The following is a 20,646-nucleotide window of genomic DNA, read 5'->3' as shown; positions in this document are numbered from 1 at the left end:
TTGTTTTGTGCTTCTAATTCATGGCCGACGTTTTGTTTTGTTCTCGCTCCGCATTCATCACTAATCACACAACGCTGATGTCCTACATCATCCGCCGGAACAGTTTCCACGTATGACAGACAGTGGTAGAAAAAGTTTATTATGTTTGAAATATATTTCTTACAAAAACACATGCATTCACTACAGGAGGCCTTCATTCACCCCCCCGGAGCATGTGAGGCATGTTTTAATACGGATACATGCTCTTTATTTAAAGTGTTTTGGACTGTTGAATAGAAACAACCAGCCATTGCAATGATAGAGCTCAGAAGTGCCAAGACTTTTTTAATTTTTAATATAACTCCAAACCTGTCAGCAATGGCACCAACAGGCAGTGACCATATTGTGTGATTCTGGCATGCTGGGAGATTGAAACAGTAAATATGTTCCAGCCAAACTTGATGTAATAATACATTTCACAGCATGAGCAGCTGCCTTATGTAGTTTAAACAAGTATTATCATTTCACTAAAGTGATTCTCTCATGCAACATGATAAGTGAGACCACACTGACCCTCCAACTCCAACAAAACTGCACTGATGTGACATTAGCCATAGTCAAAGCAGTTAAAGAAAGTTATGGTCAGGAGTTAAAGTAAAAATCTGCACCGGTTATATAAAAAAAATACACTTTAAGGAACACTACAAAATAGAGTCCTGCTCTAATAAGGCAAATACATTTTGAACTCTTAACTGCAGGAAAAATGTTATACTGTTTGCACGATAAATGAAAGTGCTAGCTGGTGACAGCTGGCTGAAAATGCAGTTTTTCAGACATCAAAGAGAGAACATGAGTGAAAACTGAGGAAAAAGGCTGGCGGAAGGTTCGAGTCAACATCACTTAGCCCTCAGCACTCCTAGATGCTTAATTCCCAAAGCACTCACATTCCTGTTTGAAGGTGAAGTATTCCGTGAGGTGCCGACACTCATGGTTGCCTCTGAGGAGGAAGAGGGTGTTGGGGTGGTTGATCTTCAACGTCCACAAGAACAGCACACACTAAAAAGAGAAAGAGAGAGAGAGAGAGAGAGAGAGAATTACAATCCTGAAGACAGTTGACTTAATGGTCACAGCTATGAGAGGAAAAGGAAGACCAGTCTCAGGCTTTTACATGACTTGGAAAACATCCCATTTTAATCCTTTTACTGATGTCTTGAAATAAATGTGCAAAGGATTGTTTTTTTCTTTAGTTTTTTGTATACCTTATCAGTTTCAAAGGTTACATGGAAGCTCAAAAGTAACAAGATTTAAAGAAACCGTTCACTCAAAAATAAAAACATACCTACCCTCAGGCCATCAAAGATGCAGATGTGTTTGTTCCTTCATCGGAACAGATTTGGAAAGATTTGAAGGAGCTAATATTATAAAAATGCAGCTTTTCACTTCACAAAATGTTAACTGGTGGACTGGACTCATGTGGATTATTGTGACGTCTTTTTCAGCTGTTTGAACTCTCACGGCACCCATTCACTACAGAGGATCCATTGGTGAGCAAGTGATATAATGTTAAATTTCTCCAAATCTGTTCCTTTGATGAAACAAGCTCATCTATATCTTGGATGGTCTGACGGAGAGTAAATATTCAGCAAATTGTTTACTTTTGGGTGAAATAATCCTTTGAAATAGTCTAAATACCAATAACAATCCAATGAAATGTATACAATCATTTTACAATATTAACTTTACAAAAAAACTAAATAAAATACATGAATAAATAAAAAAATAGGAATTCTATACAATCTTCCAATTTCACATTTGATAAAAAAATGCCAATAATTTCCCCAAGATAAACCACTTTAACTGTGTGTATAAAAAATTAAAAAAAAAAAAAAAAGTGTAATTTCTGAGATAAAGAAAAATGTTTCCTAGTATCATTTAAAGCACGATGCTCTAATGGAACATTTTACAGAAAGGGAAGATTTACCAAAGAAATCCACAAAGTAAATGTAAAAGGTTTTCAATGCCCAATGGCAAGATTATGGCAAAATCTTTGTCGTTTGACTGTTTAGTGCTCAACAGGTGGCGAAAGTGCAAAAGTGGGAGTGAGACGTCACATGGTAATTATTTCCAATTACATCATTCTAAACAACAGGTTTGTTTGGTTCATTTACACATCTACATTTCACACTAAAGTACAGAGCCGCAAACAACACAAAGGCAATGGCATCTCACTCACACTGATCGTTTGTCAGATTGTCTACCTGATCTTCTGTACAGTAGAGTACAAGCACACGCTTTTCAGCCTCATTAAAATTGATTTATCTTAACCCCCACCCCCCCATCTAATTTGCATGCAAAATCCCAGACACCACTCAGTGTGGGGAGAACAGGACACCAAGGTAACCAAGGACAACAGGTGTGCATTTAAATGACATGTGAAATAATAGATACGGAGGAGGGTGTGAGCGGGGGATGGGATGCAGCAGCACCGAGATCTGCGACCGGAGCCTACGCAAGAAGAAGAATGAGCTGAAAATTGCAGGTGATAGTGGCCATGAGAAGAGGACCTGAACATAGGCTGTTACTGTTGAATGACACAAAGAAAGACACAGAGAGGAACCTGTTTTTACCGCTAGAGGTGGGAATCACCAGAGGCCTCACGATACGATATTATCACGATACTTGTGTCACAATACAATATTATTGCGATTTTAAATATATTGTGATATTCAGCGATATATTGCGATATTACAGTGCAACTTGAATTTGTTCAAAAAAGTTGTTCAGACCTTTCAGCAATTGGTGCATTTGAAAGTAAATTACTGTTAAATTTTAATTAAAATTAATAAAGCATGTAGTCTTACATCTTGGGATGCACCGAAAATAAATTTCTGGGCAGAAATGGAAACCAAAAATTGCACTTTGCTAAAAACCGAAAATGCTTTGTAATGATTATTTATTATTTTATTACATTTAACTCAAATTTTATGATACAAAAAAAAAAAAAAAAAAAGACAATACAATCAACAGTTGTGCTAGTTCACAGTTAATGCACTCTGAATTATCATGAACTAATAATGAACATTAATATTAATGAAGATTAATAAATACTGCAATACAATGTATTGTTCTTTGTTTGTTCATGTTAGTTAATACATGAACATTAATAGAACCTTACTGTAAAGTGTTACCTTAATATTACATATCAATATATTATTTTTTATTCACTTCAAATGTAACAGGATCAAATATAAGCTGTTGGATTTATCTCTTTATTTTTGGGCTAACATTAATTATCCAAGTAATTATAGTCCTACAAAGCTTTTATTATCAGAGCATATAAGCATACCATAGCGTCATGGAAAGGTAGCATCATTTTACCAGCGTTATTTGAGTGGACTTTCCAATATTGAGTGGAGAGTTATACTGCGCAGTGACGAGGAGAGTGAAACATGCACACGAACACTGCCGGGCGAGGCGAGTCACACCATATATTATTATTATTATTATTATTATTATTATTATTATTATTATTATTATTATTATTATTATTATTATTATTATTATTATATGTAGGCTAGCTTTTTTTGCTAGCATTTGACCATTTTTCTCTTTGATAATTTTCAGATGACGAAAATTTGGTGCATCCCTACTTACATCCCCTCCTTGTTTACAAATCCGAAGTAAGTCTATACATCAGATTTAAACACAGAAGGGGCTTTCCTGATAACTTTCCGCAATACTGTCATCTTTATTTAACGAACTAACTGCATGCTTTAGGTGACCCAGCTGACCTCACCAGAAAAAAAAAACCTCACCACCATCTAGTGGATTGTCAAGAAATAGATTTTATTATTCTACCAGATAGTAAACTAAAAGATCGATTCTTGGCGTCCGTGTATCCATACAGTATTGTCGCAGAATATATTGTGATACTATACTGTATCGATTTTTTGCCCCTAGTTACCATCTGGTTTAATAGCATAACAACTAGTCATCCATTAACAAATCAGTAAGCTTGATTCATTTATCTAATATAACATTTAGTTATTATTAATGCTTGTTTTAGCTTTGTTTTGTGCCATGGTTTTTTAAAGGGGAGTAATTCACATAAATCTGAGAGCTTAGCATCTCGACAGTGCAGCTAGACTTTCAGCACAGTAAACTACATATGAGTTGTTACAGCCAAAACACTATTAAAGAAATAATTGGTTGAATGTAGTGAACTAAGACATTTTTTCACATTTTAGATGTGAATGTTTTTCTATTTTAAAGGTGCAGTCCATAACTTTTGGCAATCTAGCGGTTAATACACAAAACTGCCTGTGTCTTGCAGAAGAACATTGTAGCTGTAGCCACTTCTCTCTGTTCATGTCTGTGATGAATCACACAGGTACTGGGATACTCTGCAGAGGTTTCCAGGTCAGCGATAAAAATCAAGCACGACTGCCATTCAAAACTAGATCACAACTATCCCAATCATGTTTATTTTTTACTGGAGTTTTCCCCTCCATCTGGTATCTCCTCCATCAAAATTGCATTAAGGGTTATTGTTTAAATGTAAAAAATTGACTAAAATACAACCCATAGCAGCATATTGATCTGGCAACCCTGACCTTACCCTTAAAAACATACTACAGCGTGCATAGTGCATATCCCACCTTTCCCACAGTTGAGCATATTTACAGTACAAACCTTGTCAGTGAACTATGAGGTCAAATAAATGAATAAATAAATTTATCTTTCATTAATTGTGATCGAGGTAAAATGTTAAATTAATCAAGATTTCAATTCTACGTCATATTGTCCAGCCCTAATACAAAAATAAGAAATGTTAAATTATTTTATTCTATACGGACTCGGAATAATGTTCAGCTTTGTTCATGTCACTGGAAATTACCATCTTTCACTGAAAAAGAACAACTGTATGCAAGTCACTGCGTGAAAGACCTTCAAGAATGTCCATTGTCCAACTAATTAACTCCACACAGGATCAAAGTGTGAGCGGTCAGTGACATCAGTCATTCAGTGGAGACCCGCGACAAGCAGAGCGGACCATGCTTTAATGCTCTATGACTCATGTCTGACAGGTTATCAAATAGCTCCACTCAGACAACTCCTCCAGTGACACATCCAAATGAGACAGACTGAAAAAGAAAAGTCATTTAACCTTACAGCTTAACAAGGTCTCTGATACTTCTGTTCTTCATTCTAAAGCATCCTCAGCTCCTGCACTTTAACACCATCTCTTTTAAGAGTGACATTTAGTGAACTCACACAGCCTACGCTTACCAAAACCAATTAATCATACAAAAAGTAGAGGCCTGAGTAAACTACATGTAGGCAATTACTACCTCTTATTCACTTAATTTAAAGAAGTTTGTTGTCACAATTTAATCCTGTGATCCTCCATGTCGAATAGCATACGACTGACAAATATTGATAGCCTGGACAAGTTCTTAATATGAAAGTTTTGTACATACAATACAAACACATAGATTTTTCTCTAGGTGTCTTAAGTATATAAGAATACATTTGTTTTACAAACTCCATGAAACCAAAAATTATAGGAGCCCAGGACTTGCTCCTAGTCATACATCGCTATGTCACATAACAGCAACAAAAACATGAACAAACATCTTATCAGTCTTATTAATTAACATTAACACAGAGTAATAAATGTATTGTTCCATATTTGTTTGTATACCGCACGCAAGGCTTATACGCATAGTCCAAGACTTTTTCTCAGTTTTTTGGTGTATTTCAGTGGCAGAATTACAGCGCCACGTACTGGTCTGGCAAGAATCCTACATTGTAGCTCTTCTTTAGTTGATTTCATCAGGGTTATTTAGGCATACTCAATTGTTTGAAGTCAACATTAAGGCAAAGCAAACCATAATGTATTGTCCTATCAGAGCAGCCCATGTAACTATGTAAAAGATGGGATAAAAACTAGAAGACTAAACACGATTGTTGACCAACAGATCTTTACTGGAGATATTATAGCATAATCTGCTTTGCTTCTTTTGTGCTTATGTGTGGTAGTTGACGCACTGTTGCTAATGTGGCAGTATGGCCATTGATAATGCCTTAACAGATGGTTCAGAGAAGACGTCAGATTCTCAGCCAAGTAATAATGAGCCCAGACATGCACGCAATAAGTTTCCCACTGGTACATGTATAGATCCCTGAGTACTAGAGCCCTATGAAGTCAAAAGAAATGTTTCTCTCTCTCTCTTTTTTCTAAATGTTTTCATTTCTGGATTCTGTTTTTTTTTCTTCAGTTACATTTTTTTATACTCTGTTTTAATGGTAAAATTAAATGTTATAAATCCAAAAGCATGTCTAATAAAAAATTACATTTATAAAGACCTATGAATTGTTTTATTTATTTATTTATAAAAATCTTTCCTCAAATTCAGATTTTCCCAACTTAATTGATTTATTTGAATTTTTTGTTTTAGAAATCGAGGAATCACGATTTTGAATAGAAATTACAAAATGATACAATTGGGCACCTTGACATTTTGCTGGTGATAACAGTAAAGAGAAAAGAATGTCGGCGCACGTGATAAATCGCTCACATGTGACGCACTCTGTGAAGGAAAATAAATTAAGCGCTAGGTGTCATTCACACATTTTTTTGACATAGATGCAATGCAGGCAGGGGAATAGGTAAAACATGCAAGAAGATGGGAGGGAACTTCTTTTAACTTGAGCACAGTGTTTTTAGAATGCCGTTTCATGCATGAGGCGCTGCTAGAGACGCAAGTGCAACAGTCAAACACATCCATGTTTACCCATGAAAACGATGAAAAAGCAACGCAATCGAATAAAAAAAACCTGTAAAGAACTACTACTGTATGTCTCTCATGTTTGCATCATGGTGAATGGCTGAAAGCATTTCTGGTTAATAAAAGTATACTGGTGTTATACCTTCAGTCATTTTCAATTTGAATTACCTTCACTTGAGATTGTCTAAAATAATTTTCCTCTTATTATTTCTGAACACATAATATGTAAAAGACAAATTTGTACAATATGTAGTTGTAGTTTTTGCATCTTTTGCAAAGATATTTAACAAGTGATTTGTTTAACATTTACATCATGTTGACAACTTCATGTGTGCAGCACTTGGAATAGAATTTTCTTTAACTAGAGGGTTGATAAAGAAAAGTAACTTTAATCATGTTGTAATTACATTTGTTTGTAATCGAAATGTGGAAATGTAGTCAAAATAGTAAAAAAAAAAAAAAAACAATTGGGTCACTTGAAACATGTTATTTAAATGCAGCTTTACAGGCTACATTTATAAATGAGCCAAACATTTATAAAAATGTATTAAAATCCGTGAATAACCAGCGTTATGGTGTCCAGTAAACCAGATTTTTGCAGGTGCAGATTCTGTGTTAGCCTCTTGTTCTAGATCACTTCATCTGAAGAACTTCCACTCACCTCAATACTGAAGTATCCTCTGTCTACATAATCGCCCAGGAAGAGATAGCGCGTATTGTCGGGGGAACCACCAACTTCAAACAGCTTCATGAGGTCGAAGAACTGTCCGTGAACATCACCACATACTGGGGGTGAAAGGGAAACAAAATAAAAGCTTAACATTGCACATCAAATTTGGTGAGTGATACTTAACACTAATGGTCGACCGATATATTCATAAGATCGAAATATCGGCCGATATTTCTCATTTTATCAAATATGGACCAATACCTTTTTCTGCTAGGTCAATGTGTTCGAGACTTTTATTCTAACAGCGCTGAGAAAGGCCAGAGCACACAGTTCTCACATTCTCCCTCTTGTCCGCTGTTGTTGTTAACAGTTCTATCGAATACGGATAGAAGTCTGTCTAATAATCAGATAGAACGGTTAAAGGAATTCATGTATACAAAAAGTATTATAACGATTTCTTATATAGAAAAGCAAACATTATAATACTTTCTCTTTTGTCGACAGCATTAAGCAAATATGCATTTATATAATTTAAACAATTCTTTAAATGGCTAATGAACATTTAATTTCACAAACCTTGCAAACTCAATCTGTTGAATCCAGATGTGATATGATTCCCAATGCACATAAACTTCCCAGAATACAGAGTGCCCTGTTGGTTACAATGTTTACTTCCTTTTTAAGTATAGTTGTATTAAATCTTTAATCTAAAGTATAAGTATGTTTAATTTACATATTTATTTTCTTATCCATTGTCAAATTATTTCAAATTTCTTAAATATTAATAAAATATACAATAAAAATTCCTGATGTTGAAATCAATGGCAGCTGTAAGCAAAGTGGTTTTCTGTATCACATCACATTATAAAACAAATGCCATAGGGAAGTGCTGGACTGTACAGAGACCAAACACTTCATTTAAATCCATTCTACCTGCATCATCCAGCCAGCAACGGCCACATGACTGCTCTGTCACTTAGCAACAACTACACTATATCTGAAAATACAGAGGCTGGCTCCATTTATAAAACAAAATGTATCAAGAGCCAGAGGGGTTTGTGACATCTACTGTATTAATTCATGTTCAAAAGCAGCGATATCTATAGAGGACAGATGAGCTCTAATTCATCTGCATCATAAAATACCATAGCATGACGCACACAGGAATTAAACCTTGAAGCACAACATCTTCATCAAGTAATTGAATAAGCTTAACAAGCAATTGTAAGTCACTTTGGATAAAAGCGTCTGCAAAATGACTAAATGTAAATGTAAAGCTCTGTTGGTCACTGATAAGGACCAGTTGGATTTAAATTTACTCAGATAAAGATTACTCAGACTATCCTGTATAATCTGTAAATGGCCATTATATGATTTTCTGTCACTTTATTCTATCTTTCTGTCAAATAAAAGAAACAAAACGCATAACTTATTGACAATTCTGTATTTTCTCACAAACTAGAGAGACTAGGGGGATTAGTGGTCGATTGATATGTGTTTTTTGAAAGCCGACGCCAATATCTTGGGGGGGGGGGGGGGGGGGGGGGGGCGAGAGCCAATGTAAAGCCGATATAATTGTTTTAATTGTTATTAATAATATTTAAGAAATTTGAAATCATTTGACAATGTATTTTTTTTAAAAAAATGTATAAAAGAAACATGCTTACACTTTAGATGACAGTATTTTTCACAAATAAATAAATATTTAATAAAATTATAATATAAAACAAGTAAACACTGTAACAGGCCAGGGTAACACTCATTTTGCATACAGCACACAGTGAAAAAGACATGAATATGACAGTGGGCAAATGCATCATGTGCAGCATAATTTGAAGTCACGAGTTCAAAGTTTAAAGCATTAAATTCACATGGACTGACCATCAGGCAGAGAACACGTAATAATGCTGGATAAAAATGCACACTTCACAAGATTTCACAGCTAGATTCGACTGAGTTTGCATGGTTTGTGAAATTAAATGTTCATTAGTCATTCAAAGATTTGTTAAAATTATATAAATGCATATTTGCTTAATACTAACGGCAAACGAGGAAGTATTATAATGTTTGCCTTTTTATTACTAATAGGCCTAATATAAAATAATTCATTGTAATGCTTCCTGTATACATTAATTCCTTTGTTTAACCATTAGGGATGCACCGATCATGATTTTTCATGACTGATTCAGATACCGATTTTTTTACAAGCAAACTGGCCGATTCCGATACCGATTTCCGATTTTTTTTTATCTTTTAAGCAACAAACAAGAAAGAAGGAAAGTGTGCATAAACCAGATATTTGGTATTTAATAGGCCAAACTTGCTTTTGACTATTGAAAACAATAACTGTAATCATCTGAAATTAACAGCAGTAACTGCACAGTAAGTAGCCTACAGTACATTCAATACAAACATAGATGGTACAGACATCAGCATATAGCTTTTGTTTTTGAATTGGGTTAAAACTACAGAGAACTGGCCTTCAATGGCCGGTCAACCGGTGCATCCTTATTAACCATTCTATCTGTCTATTAAACAGACTTCTATCCATGTTAGACAGAACAGTTAATGACGATGACAAACAAGAGAAAGAGTGTGAGCACTGTGTGCGCTCAGGAGCTGCCACTCTCAGCGCCGTCAAACACATCGTCCAAGCAGGAAAACTTAGCGGCCGATTCCAAATATCGGCCAATATATCGGCCTTTGCGATATATCAGTCGACCACTACTAGGGACAGATCAAAATAGTTGACAAGTCATCCAACATTTAACTAGCCAATTATTGAGGTCAGCCAGATCATAAACTAGGATTTTTTTTGTCATTATTAGTGTGCTTGTATAATCAGCCTCTCAAAATTTTTACAAATTGTATGGCTAATAAATAGACAAAAATAACTAAAAAACTAACTAAAAAAAATGTAATTAAAATGAATCATTTTAAATGCTCCAAGTGAATTTAGACCTTATAAATTTACAAAATTATTCACAGTATGAAAAAAGAGATTTGCTAAAAATACTTAACAGTGTTTATAAATTATTCATTTTTTTAAATTAACTTTGATAACAAAGGTAACTTATATTCAGAAATGTGGGAAATGTGCAAGCCCAATATCCATTATTAGCTGTCTGATACAAAACCAACTGATTAATTAAAAATCAAAAGAAAGATACATGTATCATGTATACCTAATTTATGTAATAAAGTTAAATGTAGACAGCATCATTCAATCACAGTCAGTTGCACTCAAAACCAGACAAAAAGTCTTCCTTTAGAGCAAATAGTCGACTTGTCACTCAGGCAGCCCTACATTTAGTTGATTAGTTCCTGCACATCCCTCCTAGTGTTCACTGAAGAATCACTTTCCACATTCTACGGCAGAATCTGTGACTGTTTTCTGTGTTCCACTGATCTGCAGACAGTATCTGTCATTATGAACCAACAGCACTGCAACAGATCTCCATAGGAGTCAGTTTCCACAGCTGATTCTCCACCGTGACAGTTTTTAACACCAATCAGGTAATATCAGCAAAAAAACTCAACAGCAATGCCAATTTTTTTGGCCTGATGAAAACTTTTCACAGATGGCATATGGGCCTACTTGAACAGTTACTTATCAACCAAACCAATCGTTTTACAATTTATTATTTTATTGTTGGATAAAGGTACACACTCTGATGCCAATGAAGGGTAATAATGAATATCTGAAACGTTGCATGAAGTTTCCCTAAGGAAAAACACAATTTTTTCTTAGGAACTAGATTAAGCCTCAGCAGAACAAAAACGCAAGTCAGTACAAAGTTCATTGTAATCTAGACAGATGGTCATCTCCCTCAAGCCCTACTAAAGATACGTTCTTGCTTTCTTACCAGTGATTGGTGCCTCCACCTCTAGCATGCACTTCTCCTGCCTTAGGATGTTGGCACCATCATTTATGACGCGCAGAGCAGCGTCCTCCTCCACACGTCCCTCTTTGATCAAATGGTTCTTCAGTATCTCAGCATTGGGTTTACCATCCACATATAGGTCCTTCACTGTCAGCCGCTGGTGAGGGGGCAGTGGCACTGCTGTAGGTGCAACAAGAGTAAAATATCAGCTGACAATTCGCACAACTTTAACAACATCAACAAGGCAGCTTCAAGTATGGATACAAGCTTCAGTCATAGTGTAAAAAAAAGGAGATACTAAGTGGTTCATGCACACTAAGAGCGATAAAAAGCAATTTGAAAATAGCTAAGGAATAGGGATGGGAACCGAAAAGAACCGGAACCGTGAGCATTTTCTAAGTTTCGGTTCTAAAAATGGTTCTTGTGCAACACGTGACCAAGCGCTGTGAGCAGCCATGTGCCGCTGTTCTGAATATTCGGCGTTTCCCGTAAAGAATGTCACGAAGTGAATGACAGACACACCTCTCTGCCTCTTTAATTACTGAGCACATTGATTCCAATAACGCACATTCCACAGACTCGTTGCGCTGTCGCGTCTTTAATTGCCGAACACATTGTTTCTCACGACTGTATGTACACTCGTGCCTTTGATAACTGCACATCGTTTTGTCTGAGGCCGGCGATACACTGGATGCGTGGCGCAAGCGTCTCAGCTGCGTGGTGTGTCCGTTTGGAATTCGGCTCCCATGTTAACAGGTTAGAGCTTGCAGACTGCCTGCATGAGACGCGAGTCTCAGCCACGCTCGAGCCACGCGGAAAACGCGTATATATATTTATATTTTTGTCATGAAGACAAGAGCCTGGTCTGTCGGCGGTCTCCCTCTATGTCACCCACAGTAGCAGCAGCGCGCCAGGCACGATTCTGGTGTGTAAAGACACAGAAAACGCGAAGCAGGCGCCACGCAGCAGAAACACAACGCAGTCAGTGTGTCACCGGCCTGACTGTACATCTAACAGCAGCGGGCTGCACCTGCCGCCACTAAATTACATTATATTTGTCCCATATTGTCATTCATATACATACTGGCTTCAACTTGGACCACTAAATAAATAGACTGCTATTGTTATGAAAGTATGAGGGTTAGATTATTTATTGTACAGGTCATTCCAAGACTGGTAAACAAAGTGATAGGAAATATTTATTTTAATGCATTTTAAATGTTTAAAAATGTGGAAACCACTCATGGCATCACAGCATCTCCTGACTGCATTATTATTTGTAAAATAGGGACTTTATGGAGAGTGTGTATACATGTTTATAATATTTAACCGTTTATATTTCATTAATTAAGGGAAATTAACAAGTGTCTCAGCCCTCAAGGGACTATTTAGGAGCTTATTCCTGCTTGAAAAGCAAAACGTTATTGATATTGTAAAAAACAACAACTTTGAAACACATGCTGATTGATGGACTAGCATTACTAAACATTACCTACTACCTTCCAGCAATGCTACATTCAGTGAAGGTAAAATAGTAAAAAACATAGTTCATTTAAATGAAACCAGAAAATGTCAAAAAAATATCCCACCCTACTTATGAAGATCTTTACACTGTAATATATGTTGCATTTTGACATTACCAACCTTTAATTTAAGTTGACAGTAAGTAAAAGTATTGACAGTATTGAGCATTGAGTAGTTGAGTATTGTGCATTTTTCCTTACCACTATTTCTTAATAATTGTTTAATGATTTTAATGGAACCGAAATAAGAACCGGAACCGTTAGGTGGAATCGGAACCGGAAAATTTCTAACGATTCCCAACCCTACTAAGGAATAAAACGTCATAAATAGACAAACAGACATACATTTCAAAAGTTTGGGTTCAGAACGATTAGTTTTATGTTTCTGAAAGTCTCTTAGGCTCACAGAGTTTACATTAATTGGGTAAAAACACAGTAAAACAGTAATTAATTAATTACAATTTAAAATACCTTTTTTCTATTTTTTATATATTGTGAAAGGTAATTTATTTCTGTGATGTCAAAGTAAAAATTTCAGCATTCAGTCTTTAGTGTTACACGATCCTTCAGAAATCCTTGTAGTACAAAAATGTTTCATCATCAATGTTGAAAACTGTTGTGCTGCTTAATATTTTTGTTGAAACCCTAATGCTGTCAAACGATTAACTGTGATTAATCGCATCTAAAATAAAAGTTTGTTTACATAATATGTGTGTGTATGTTCAAATGTATTATGTGTTTTATAATATATATATATATATATATATATATATATATATATATATATATATATATATATATATATATATATATATATATATATATATATATATATATATATACATATATACATATATACATACATACATACATACATACATACATACATACATACATACATACACACACACACTTATGCTGCGATGCCCGGGGAGCAGTTGGTTCGCTCCTGAGGATGCACTTTTAAAAAGAAAAGAAAATATGGTCACAGACTTGTATCTTTATTAGTTTGTGCTGCTCTCTGGAGCATCATGACATTTGCTGCTGCTGGGGCTAATAATAAAAGTTATGGCACCATGAGGACTGTATTGATTCAGCTTTCAGGTTTAATCTTCACAGATGTGAAAGGATCCAGAGATGTTGCGCAATAATCCCTCACCTGTGCTGAACTGCCAGGTAATCTTACACCACCAAATTTACCGGAACTGTTCCGCATACAACAGTCAGCAGAAAAGTGTTTATTATGTTTGAAATATGGATATTTTTCTTACAAAAATGCATGGAATCGATACAGGAGGTCTTTATACATGCCCCACAGCCGTGTGAGGTATGTTTTATTATGGATGTGCACTCTTTATTTGACATGTTTTGGACTGTTAAAGAGAAACACCCACCCCCTGCAATAATAACCCTTGGAATAGTGTTATTTTTAATATAACTTCGATTCGTCTGAAAGAAGAAAGGCTTATACACCCTAGGATGGCTCGAAGGTGAGTAAAACAGGCTAATTTTAATTTTGGGGTTAACTAACCCTTTAAAGGGGTGGTTGACTTTTTTCTAGAGTTGATTGTGTTTATGGGTTGCAGTCTAATATGTGTTCATGCTTTGTTTTTATAAAAATGCATTATTGTACACATAATTTACCTTTTTTTCACACCGATCTGTCCCTTCTCTGACTTACGACTTGATTATTTCCTGTTATTATGAAGCCCATCCCTCAGATATATGCAATACAGCTGGCTCAGTGTGTTGTGATTTGCTAAACCGCCTCTACAGCGTGTCTGGACATCCGCCTCTCAAACTCAGAATGTGCTCAGGCTGTATTGTAAGCAATATAGAGGACGTCATTGTTTATCAATTAGAGCCAGATTGAGAAGCAGAGAATATTAATGAAGAGGATCGCACGGAACATGTGCAAGCACAGCTCTTAATGGTATATTTGTTTACTGTGGTCTCATACTTTTAGATATGCTGTTGTTTGTAAATGCTACTGCTTCTGTTAGCTTTTAATACAAGGTTTTATTCTGATTAAAGCTTTAATAAAGCACAGCAACCATACACATTCACAGTATAAATCTTCTTGATTCAGATGTCCCTATTCGATTCAATTTAGATTCACAAGCTCTCAATTAAATTCTATTCTTGATTATATATATATATATATATATATATATATATATATATATATATATATATAATATATATATATATATTTAGTGAATATAGTTTTTATATAAATGCTATTGAGATTTGTAAAAAATAAACCGTAAACATCAGTTTACAAATGGTGAATTTATAAAAAGAACAATTAAATTACCTTTTTTCTTTTTAATCCTTTTTTTAAACAATAATGGTGTCATAAAATGTCCTTAATTTTTCTGGTAATCAGATGAAGGCATAAAACTATTTAATTCATCCTAATGGAATGAAAAACCCTTTTATATTTTGGAAAACAAAGTGCTGAACGACAGTTAAAATTAAAACGAAAAATTGTATTGTTCCTTTAAAAATAAAGAATTTTATGGGGGTGAAATGCTATTTCATGCATACTGAGTTTTTTTTACACTGTTAAAGAGTTGGATTCCCATGCTAAACATGGACAAAGTTTCAAAAATTAAGTTGTACGTTTGAAAGAGTATTTTTGTTCCGGTTTGTCACAAGTTTTGGAAAGTTTTTTTCGAGTATGGCTCTGTGTGACGTTAGATGGAGCGGAATTTCCTTATATGGGTCCTAAGAGCACTTCTGCCGGAAGAGCACACGCTCCCGTATAGCAGTGTTTTTGGTTGCCAGGTCAAGACAACCCTGCACAGATTACCTAAAGAGAAACAGCATTAAGGGACCAGTGGATGGAGTTTATTTTTACAGAGCATCAACGGAGTTGTGCAAGTGTTTGTGTTTGTTCCCCTGCATTTCGAAGATGCTTGTTTTACAAACAAGGCCCAGTTTGATGCCGGATTCGCATATCGTTTATTTCTTAAGGATAATGCAGTCCCAACGAAAAAGGGTCACGATCGTGTGTTGGAATCGCAGGCGGTGAGTAAAACTGCTTCAAATATCTCTGTGTTGTTAACTTGGCTATCGGCGTCAAGTAAACAACATGCGATGTTGTCATCAAACTGCACTTTCCACATGTACAGCTTAATAAAAAAAAAAAAAAAGACGACAAAGTGGAACTTAGTCATTTTCCAAAACCGCTAAGCAAATATATAAAGTTTCAATACATACCACATAGAGACGCTGTTGCTGATGCTGTTCTTGTTAAATTTCAGCCTCTGGATCATAAATATACGCTGAATCTGACTGTTAGCCATGGTTTGTTTTGGATGTTTTTTTCCTCACGGTAATGTCACAGCTTCCAAACGCTCTCAACACAAAAGCCTACTGGCGCTCATGATTCTTTAGCTCCGCCCACACGCCACGCCTCCAGCCAGTCGTGTTTTTCCGGGAAAAATCGGTACAGACTATATTTCTCTTATGAATATAATAAAACTAAAGACTTTTTGGAGTTATGAAGGATGCAGTACTACTCTATAGGTACTAATTTAACAGGATATTGGAGTGAAAACGAGCATTTCACCCCCCCTTTAATATTTATCAGTAGTAGTGGCACTGTTGTCACATTGAGTCTTAAGACTGCTAAATAGCAATATATTTTTGACAGTTTCTTCTAGGGGTGTAAAGGTACGCAAAAATCATGGTTCGGTACGTACCTCAGTTTTAAAGTCACGGTTCGGTTTATTTTCGGTACAGTAAGGGAAAGAAGTGGAAACATTAAACTGCAGGTTGTTCATTACTATAAACTTTTTTTTACAATTTGTTTACAATTTAAATACGTTTTAATAAAATGTATATAAAATTTAAAAAGAATAAGAAATAAAATACTGCTGGAAAGTTCTCCACTAAATAAAATACTCTCAGTCTCAAACCAATATCATATTATAAAATAATGAAAAATATAAATAAATATGATTACAGTGCAGCATTACCAATCCCAGCTTGTAGGCCTGTTCATATTTTAAAAATATATAACTTTTCCAAAGTGTAAAGTTGAAGCAACAACAGTTTAAGTTTTTAGACCTGCTCAGATTTCGTTATTGCGTTGGCCCCATTGGAATTAAGAGCAAAGGTCTGTTTAAATGCCGACGGGAGCTGCGTTTGATTTACAATCTTTTTTTTCCTAGTTGTAGTGATGTTCACACTCGCGTGATGCCTTTTGAAAACCTTAGGCCGGTGACACACTGGCATATTGCACCTGTCAAACATAGTCTATTTTGCCATCAATACTGTTGACGGTGTCCTTTATCAGTAGGCTTTATATTTATGCTCAACATGAAGTATAGATATTGTTGTCATGAAGACAAGATCCTGGTCTGTCGGCAGTCTCCCTCTATGTCACCTACAGTAGCAGCAGCGCACCATCGCCACATCAGGCACGATTCTGGTGTGTAAAGACACAGACAACGCGAAGTAGCCGTCACGCAACTGACACGCAGCAGAAACGCCACGCAGCCACTGTCACTGGCCTTAGAATCAGCTGCAGGGCAGGATTTGCGCTGAACGCAGAGACTTCCGCCACTTAATATGTTCGTTTGGAAACACGAAAATGTACCTTTGTTCCGTGCACAAAATATTGCATTCGGTACACACGTGCACCGTACCGAAAGCCCTGTGCCAAACGTTCCAGTACGAATACACGTACCGTTACACCCCTAGTTTCTTCACATTTAAACTTATTTGGACGGTTTGCCATGAGTAACTTGCAGCTGCTGTGTATGTGATATGACGGTAGTTCTGTCAAATTAAACAATGAAACAAATCAGCATAGCGCCATTTTGACATCTTATTTGGCACTCCATGGGACAGTAGCCTACTGGTTTTCCTCAAAAATATCTTAAATTGTGTTCCAAAGACGAACAAAGCTTTAACATGTTTAGAACGACATGGGGGTAAGTGATTAATGACAAAATTTTGGGGTGGAGTAACCCTTCAAACAGATCTTTTAAATATTTGCTGAACTAAGTATCGGAAAACATCAATTCATGTCTTTTGAGAATTTATATAGAATTTACTTCATTTTAAAAAACAACAACTATTAATCGGAAAAAAAAAATTTACGATCTGAATGAGAGAGAGAGCGAGAGAGAGAGAGAAAGAGAGAGAGCGTAAGGCAACGCATGAACAGTATTAAGAACGAAATTTGTGAATCCATTAGAATTGTTAGAAGACAGAATCGTGATTCATATGAACAGATTTTTATGTGCACCTCTAGTTTTCTCTTCTTCTCTAAAGCAGCACAACATGGCCTTGCTCCCTTTGTTGTGTGTTCCTGGGGGCAAAGTTTGTGACGTAACGGACCTGGGAAGAAGCTTGCTGTAGTCTTTTACCAGCCGTTTTTGTAGGCATTAAACTGCCAGAATTTTAAAAGATATCTCCATTTGCATTCAACTTTCAGTGCTGCAACTTTGCAGATATTGTTTATGCTCAAACAGCAACATTATACACTAACACTAAAAGTGAAATCGCAATCAACCACCCCTTTAAAGATCATAGATTTATCTAGAGAATGGCATGCCAATATCCGTCTTTTCAGTCTCCATATCCTCTGAAGAGCTCATTATTGAATGAAGTGAGAAGTGTGTCTGAAGTTCTCAAATGCCATGAAGAAAACAGGAAGCCGTGTGAACAGCAAAAGCCCCTGGCACAGTCTTTTCCCCCCAAGTCTATCACAAAAGCTAGGGTTGACACTGCTGCTTCCACAGCGACCTCATTTGCATGCATCCGCCATGGTGTGTTTTGGCTGCTCAGCCTCCGGCTCTGAATGTCTGCTTGATCGATAGCCAGTGAGAGCCCATATGTTTCAAAGGAAGTCAGGGTTGATCTTAATTTTATGGAAAGTGGGTTTTAAAACTATGGCTTGATTGCTGATGCTGAGGGACATGTAACTAAAGACATCTGCAACGCATTCGGAGTTTGGACAATGTTCCCGTTAATCTGGCGGTTCTATTAAATGTGCCCAGAATGCCGGAGTAAATTATGTCTGAGCCCTCAACCATTAGGGATTCAAATCAAGCCACTATAACCCAAGGACAATCATCTGTGTATCTGTACAAGACTGAAACAGTGAAACATATGAGACATATAAAAATTAAACCATGGCATCTTTTTTAAAGACAATCTAATTAGATTTTTTTTTTTTTTTTTGCCTTTTGTTAAATTGAGTTCTGAGCAGCTGCTGTTTTTTCATTAACTAATCATGGAAATCACAGATTTCACCTGTTTTCTGACACCTGTGGCCTGGTGCATGAAGCTAGCTCTGAAGCTAAACTCTTGAGTATATAATTAAAAATACATTTAAATAAATACAATAAAGTAAAATTATTCATATCATCAGTTAGATGTCCACATGTAACACAATATGAATACATTTAGTATATAACTCAAAAATACTTAAACATTTCATTTTTATATCTTATGTTAAATTAAAACCCCAAAGTTGAAAAAAACCCTGAATGAAAATAGAATAGCATAGAAGTGAAAGTTTTTTTCCTGCAACCACTGAGCCAAAAAAATCATACAAAAAGTTATAATTGTAAATTGAGATCTCAAATGTTATTTGAGAAGAAATGATGACTGAAGACAATCTAACACTCCTGCTTTTGGCATGAAGACATAACCCAGACATTTCAGTCATTATGATATCCTCAGGAGTGAGCTCTGACAGTTAAAAAAAGATGTGATATCATGACGCATGACTGAACAGGGTTGATCTTAGCAGAACGCAGCAGACTTACAGTCAAGAACCATTTTTAGCTCCTGCAGAAGAGTTCATTTGGCCGCACTTCTCCACACTAAAATAAAATATGTGGAGGGGCAAGAGCAGCCGACTCCACCTGACCGGAGTTAAGGATTTGTACAATATAAGCTCACGGTTATAAGGGCATAAACGAACATGATCTATACTCTGACTGCTGAGGAGTATAAATAAACAGTAAGCAGCCCTGGGTCCACAACACATGCTGGGAATAGTGACAGTAAGCTGGGTACGAGCACTGAGAACAGATTAGGCAAAGCCTTTATTAGCCAGGGATTCCAGGTCCAGAGTCTGTTTATTTAGGGACTCCTCCTTCTGCAAATAAGATCCTGACCCTAAAGTTCAGAAAGAGAGAATGGAGAAACCTCAACACACTCACGCTACAGAATTCTTTGGGATGCTTTAAACCTTAATTAAATGAAAAAAAAAACATCCTTTTTCACAGCTCATAGAGTCTAAAACAGACAATCCAAGTTGAAACATTTGCATGCGGCACAGTTCTGAACCAAACACTTTGCATTTCAGTGTTACTAAGGACAGGTTCTGCCTTCAGGATGACATTTCGTGCCATGCAGACTCTGGGCTTTTCCAGCCCTGCATACAACTAGACACAAGGCATGCTACAAGTGTTCACTCAATACCTGGATATTTGAAAGGCAAATTGGTTTGTGTGTCGATCGACTAATGTGCTATTAGCGTCTACATTTTTTCTTGCTTCTCAACCCAACAAAATAATATTTTCAAACCCAAAGTAATAACAGAGTACAGAAAATCAGCTTCTGTGACACTATTTTTGTGTAAAATCTGGTGATCAATGACTCATATGGCCACAGAAATACTGATTTTACATTTCTGATGAAATGTGATTTGACTAGGTTTACCTGGTTTGACCTTATTGGGTAAACTGGTTACCTGGTCATGATGAAGCATGAACACAGTGATTCTTATTTAGATCATTATTCTTAAAAGGCAAAACACTTTTGTTTCC

General features: G+C 36.0%; 1 protein-coding gene across 6 annotated transcripts in view; it reads right to left on the bottom strand.

The window, feature by feature from the left end:
• The window catches only part of LOC127958016 (protein phosphatase 3 catalytic subunit alpha-like), a 39,199-nt gene that overhangs the window by 16,408 nt on the left and 2,145 nt on the right, over positions 1-20,646 (bottom strand). For all 6 annotated transcript variants that reach the window (XM_052556800.1, XM_052556795.1, XM_052556798.1 and 3 more), the window contains 3 exons: positions 11,307-11,504; positions 7,432-7,556; positions 924-1,035 (listed from right to left, as the gene is read on the bottom strand). In XM_052556800.1, coding sequence (XP_052412760.1) covers positions 924-1,035; positions 7,432-7,556; positions 11,307-11,334 — 265 coding nt within the window. In that variant the 5' untranslated portion in view covers positions 11,335-11,504. The remainder of the gene's footprint in view (positions 1-923; positions 1,036-7,431; positions 7,557-11,306; positions 11,505-20,646) is intronic.

Source organism: Carassius gibelio, chromosome B5 (assembly GCF_023724105.1).
Source record: "Carassius gibelio isolate Cgi1373 ecotype wild population from Czech Republic chromosome B5, carGib1.2-hapl.c, whole genome shotgun sequence".
Classification (NCBI taxonomy): Eukaryota; Metazoa; Chordata; class Actinopteri; order Cypriniformes; family Cyprinidae; genus Carassius; species Carassius gibelio.
Note: the sequence above shows the minus strand (reverse complement) of the source record. Positions and strands in the feature narration are given on the sequence as shown.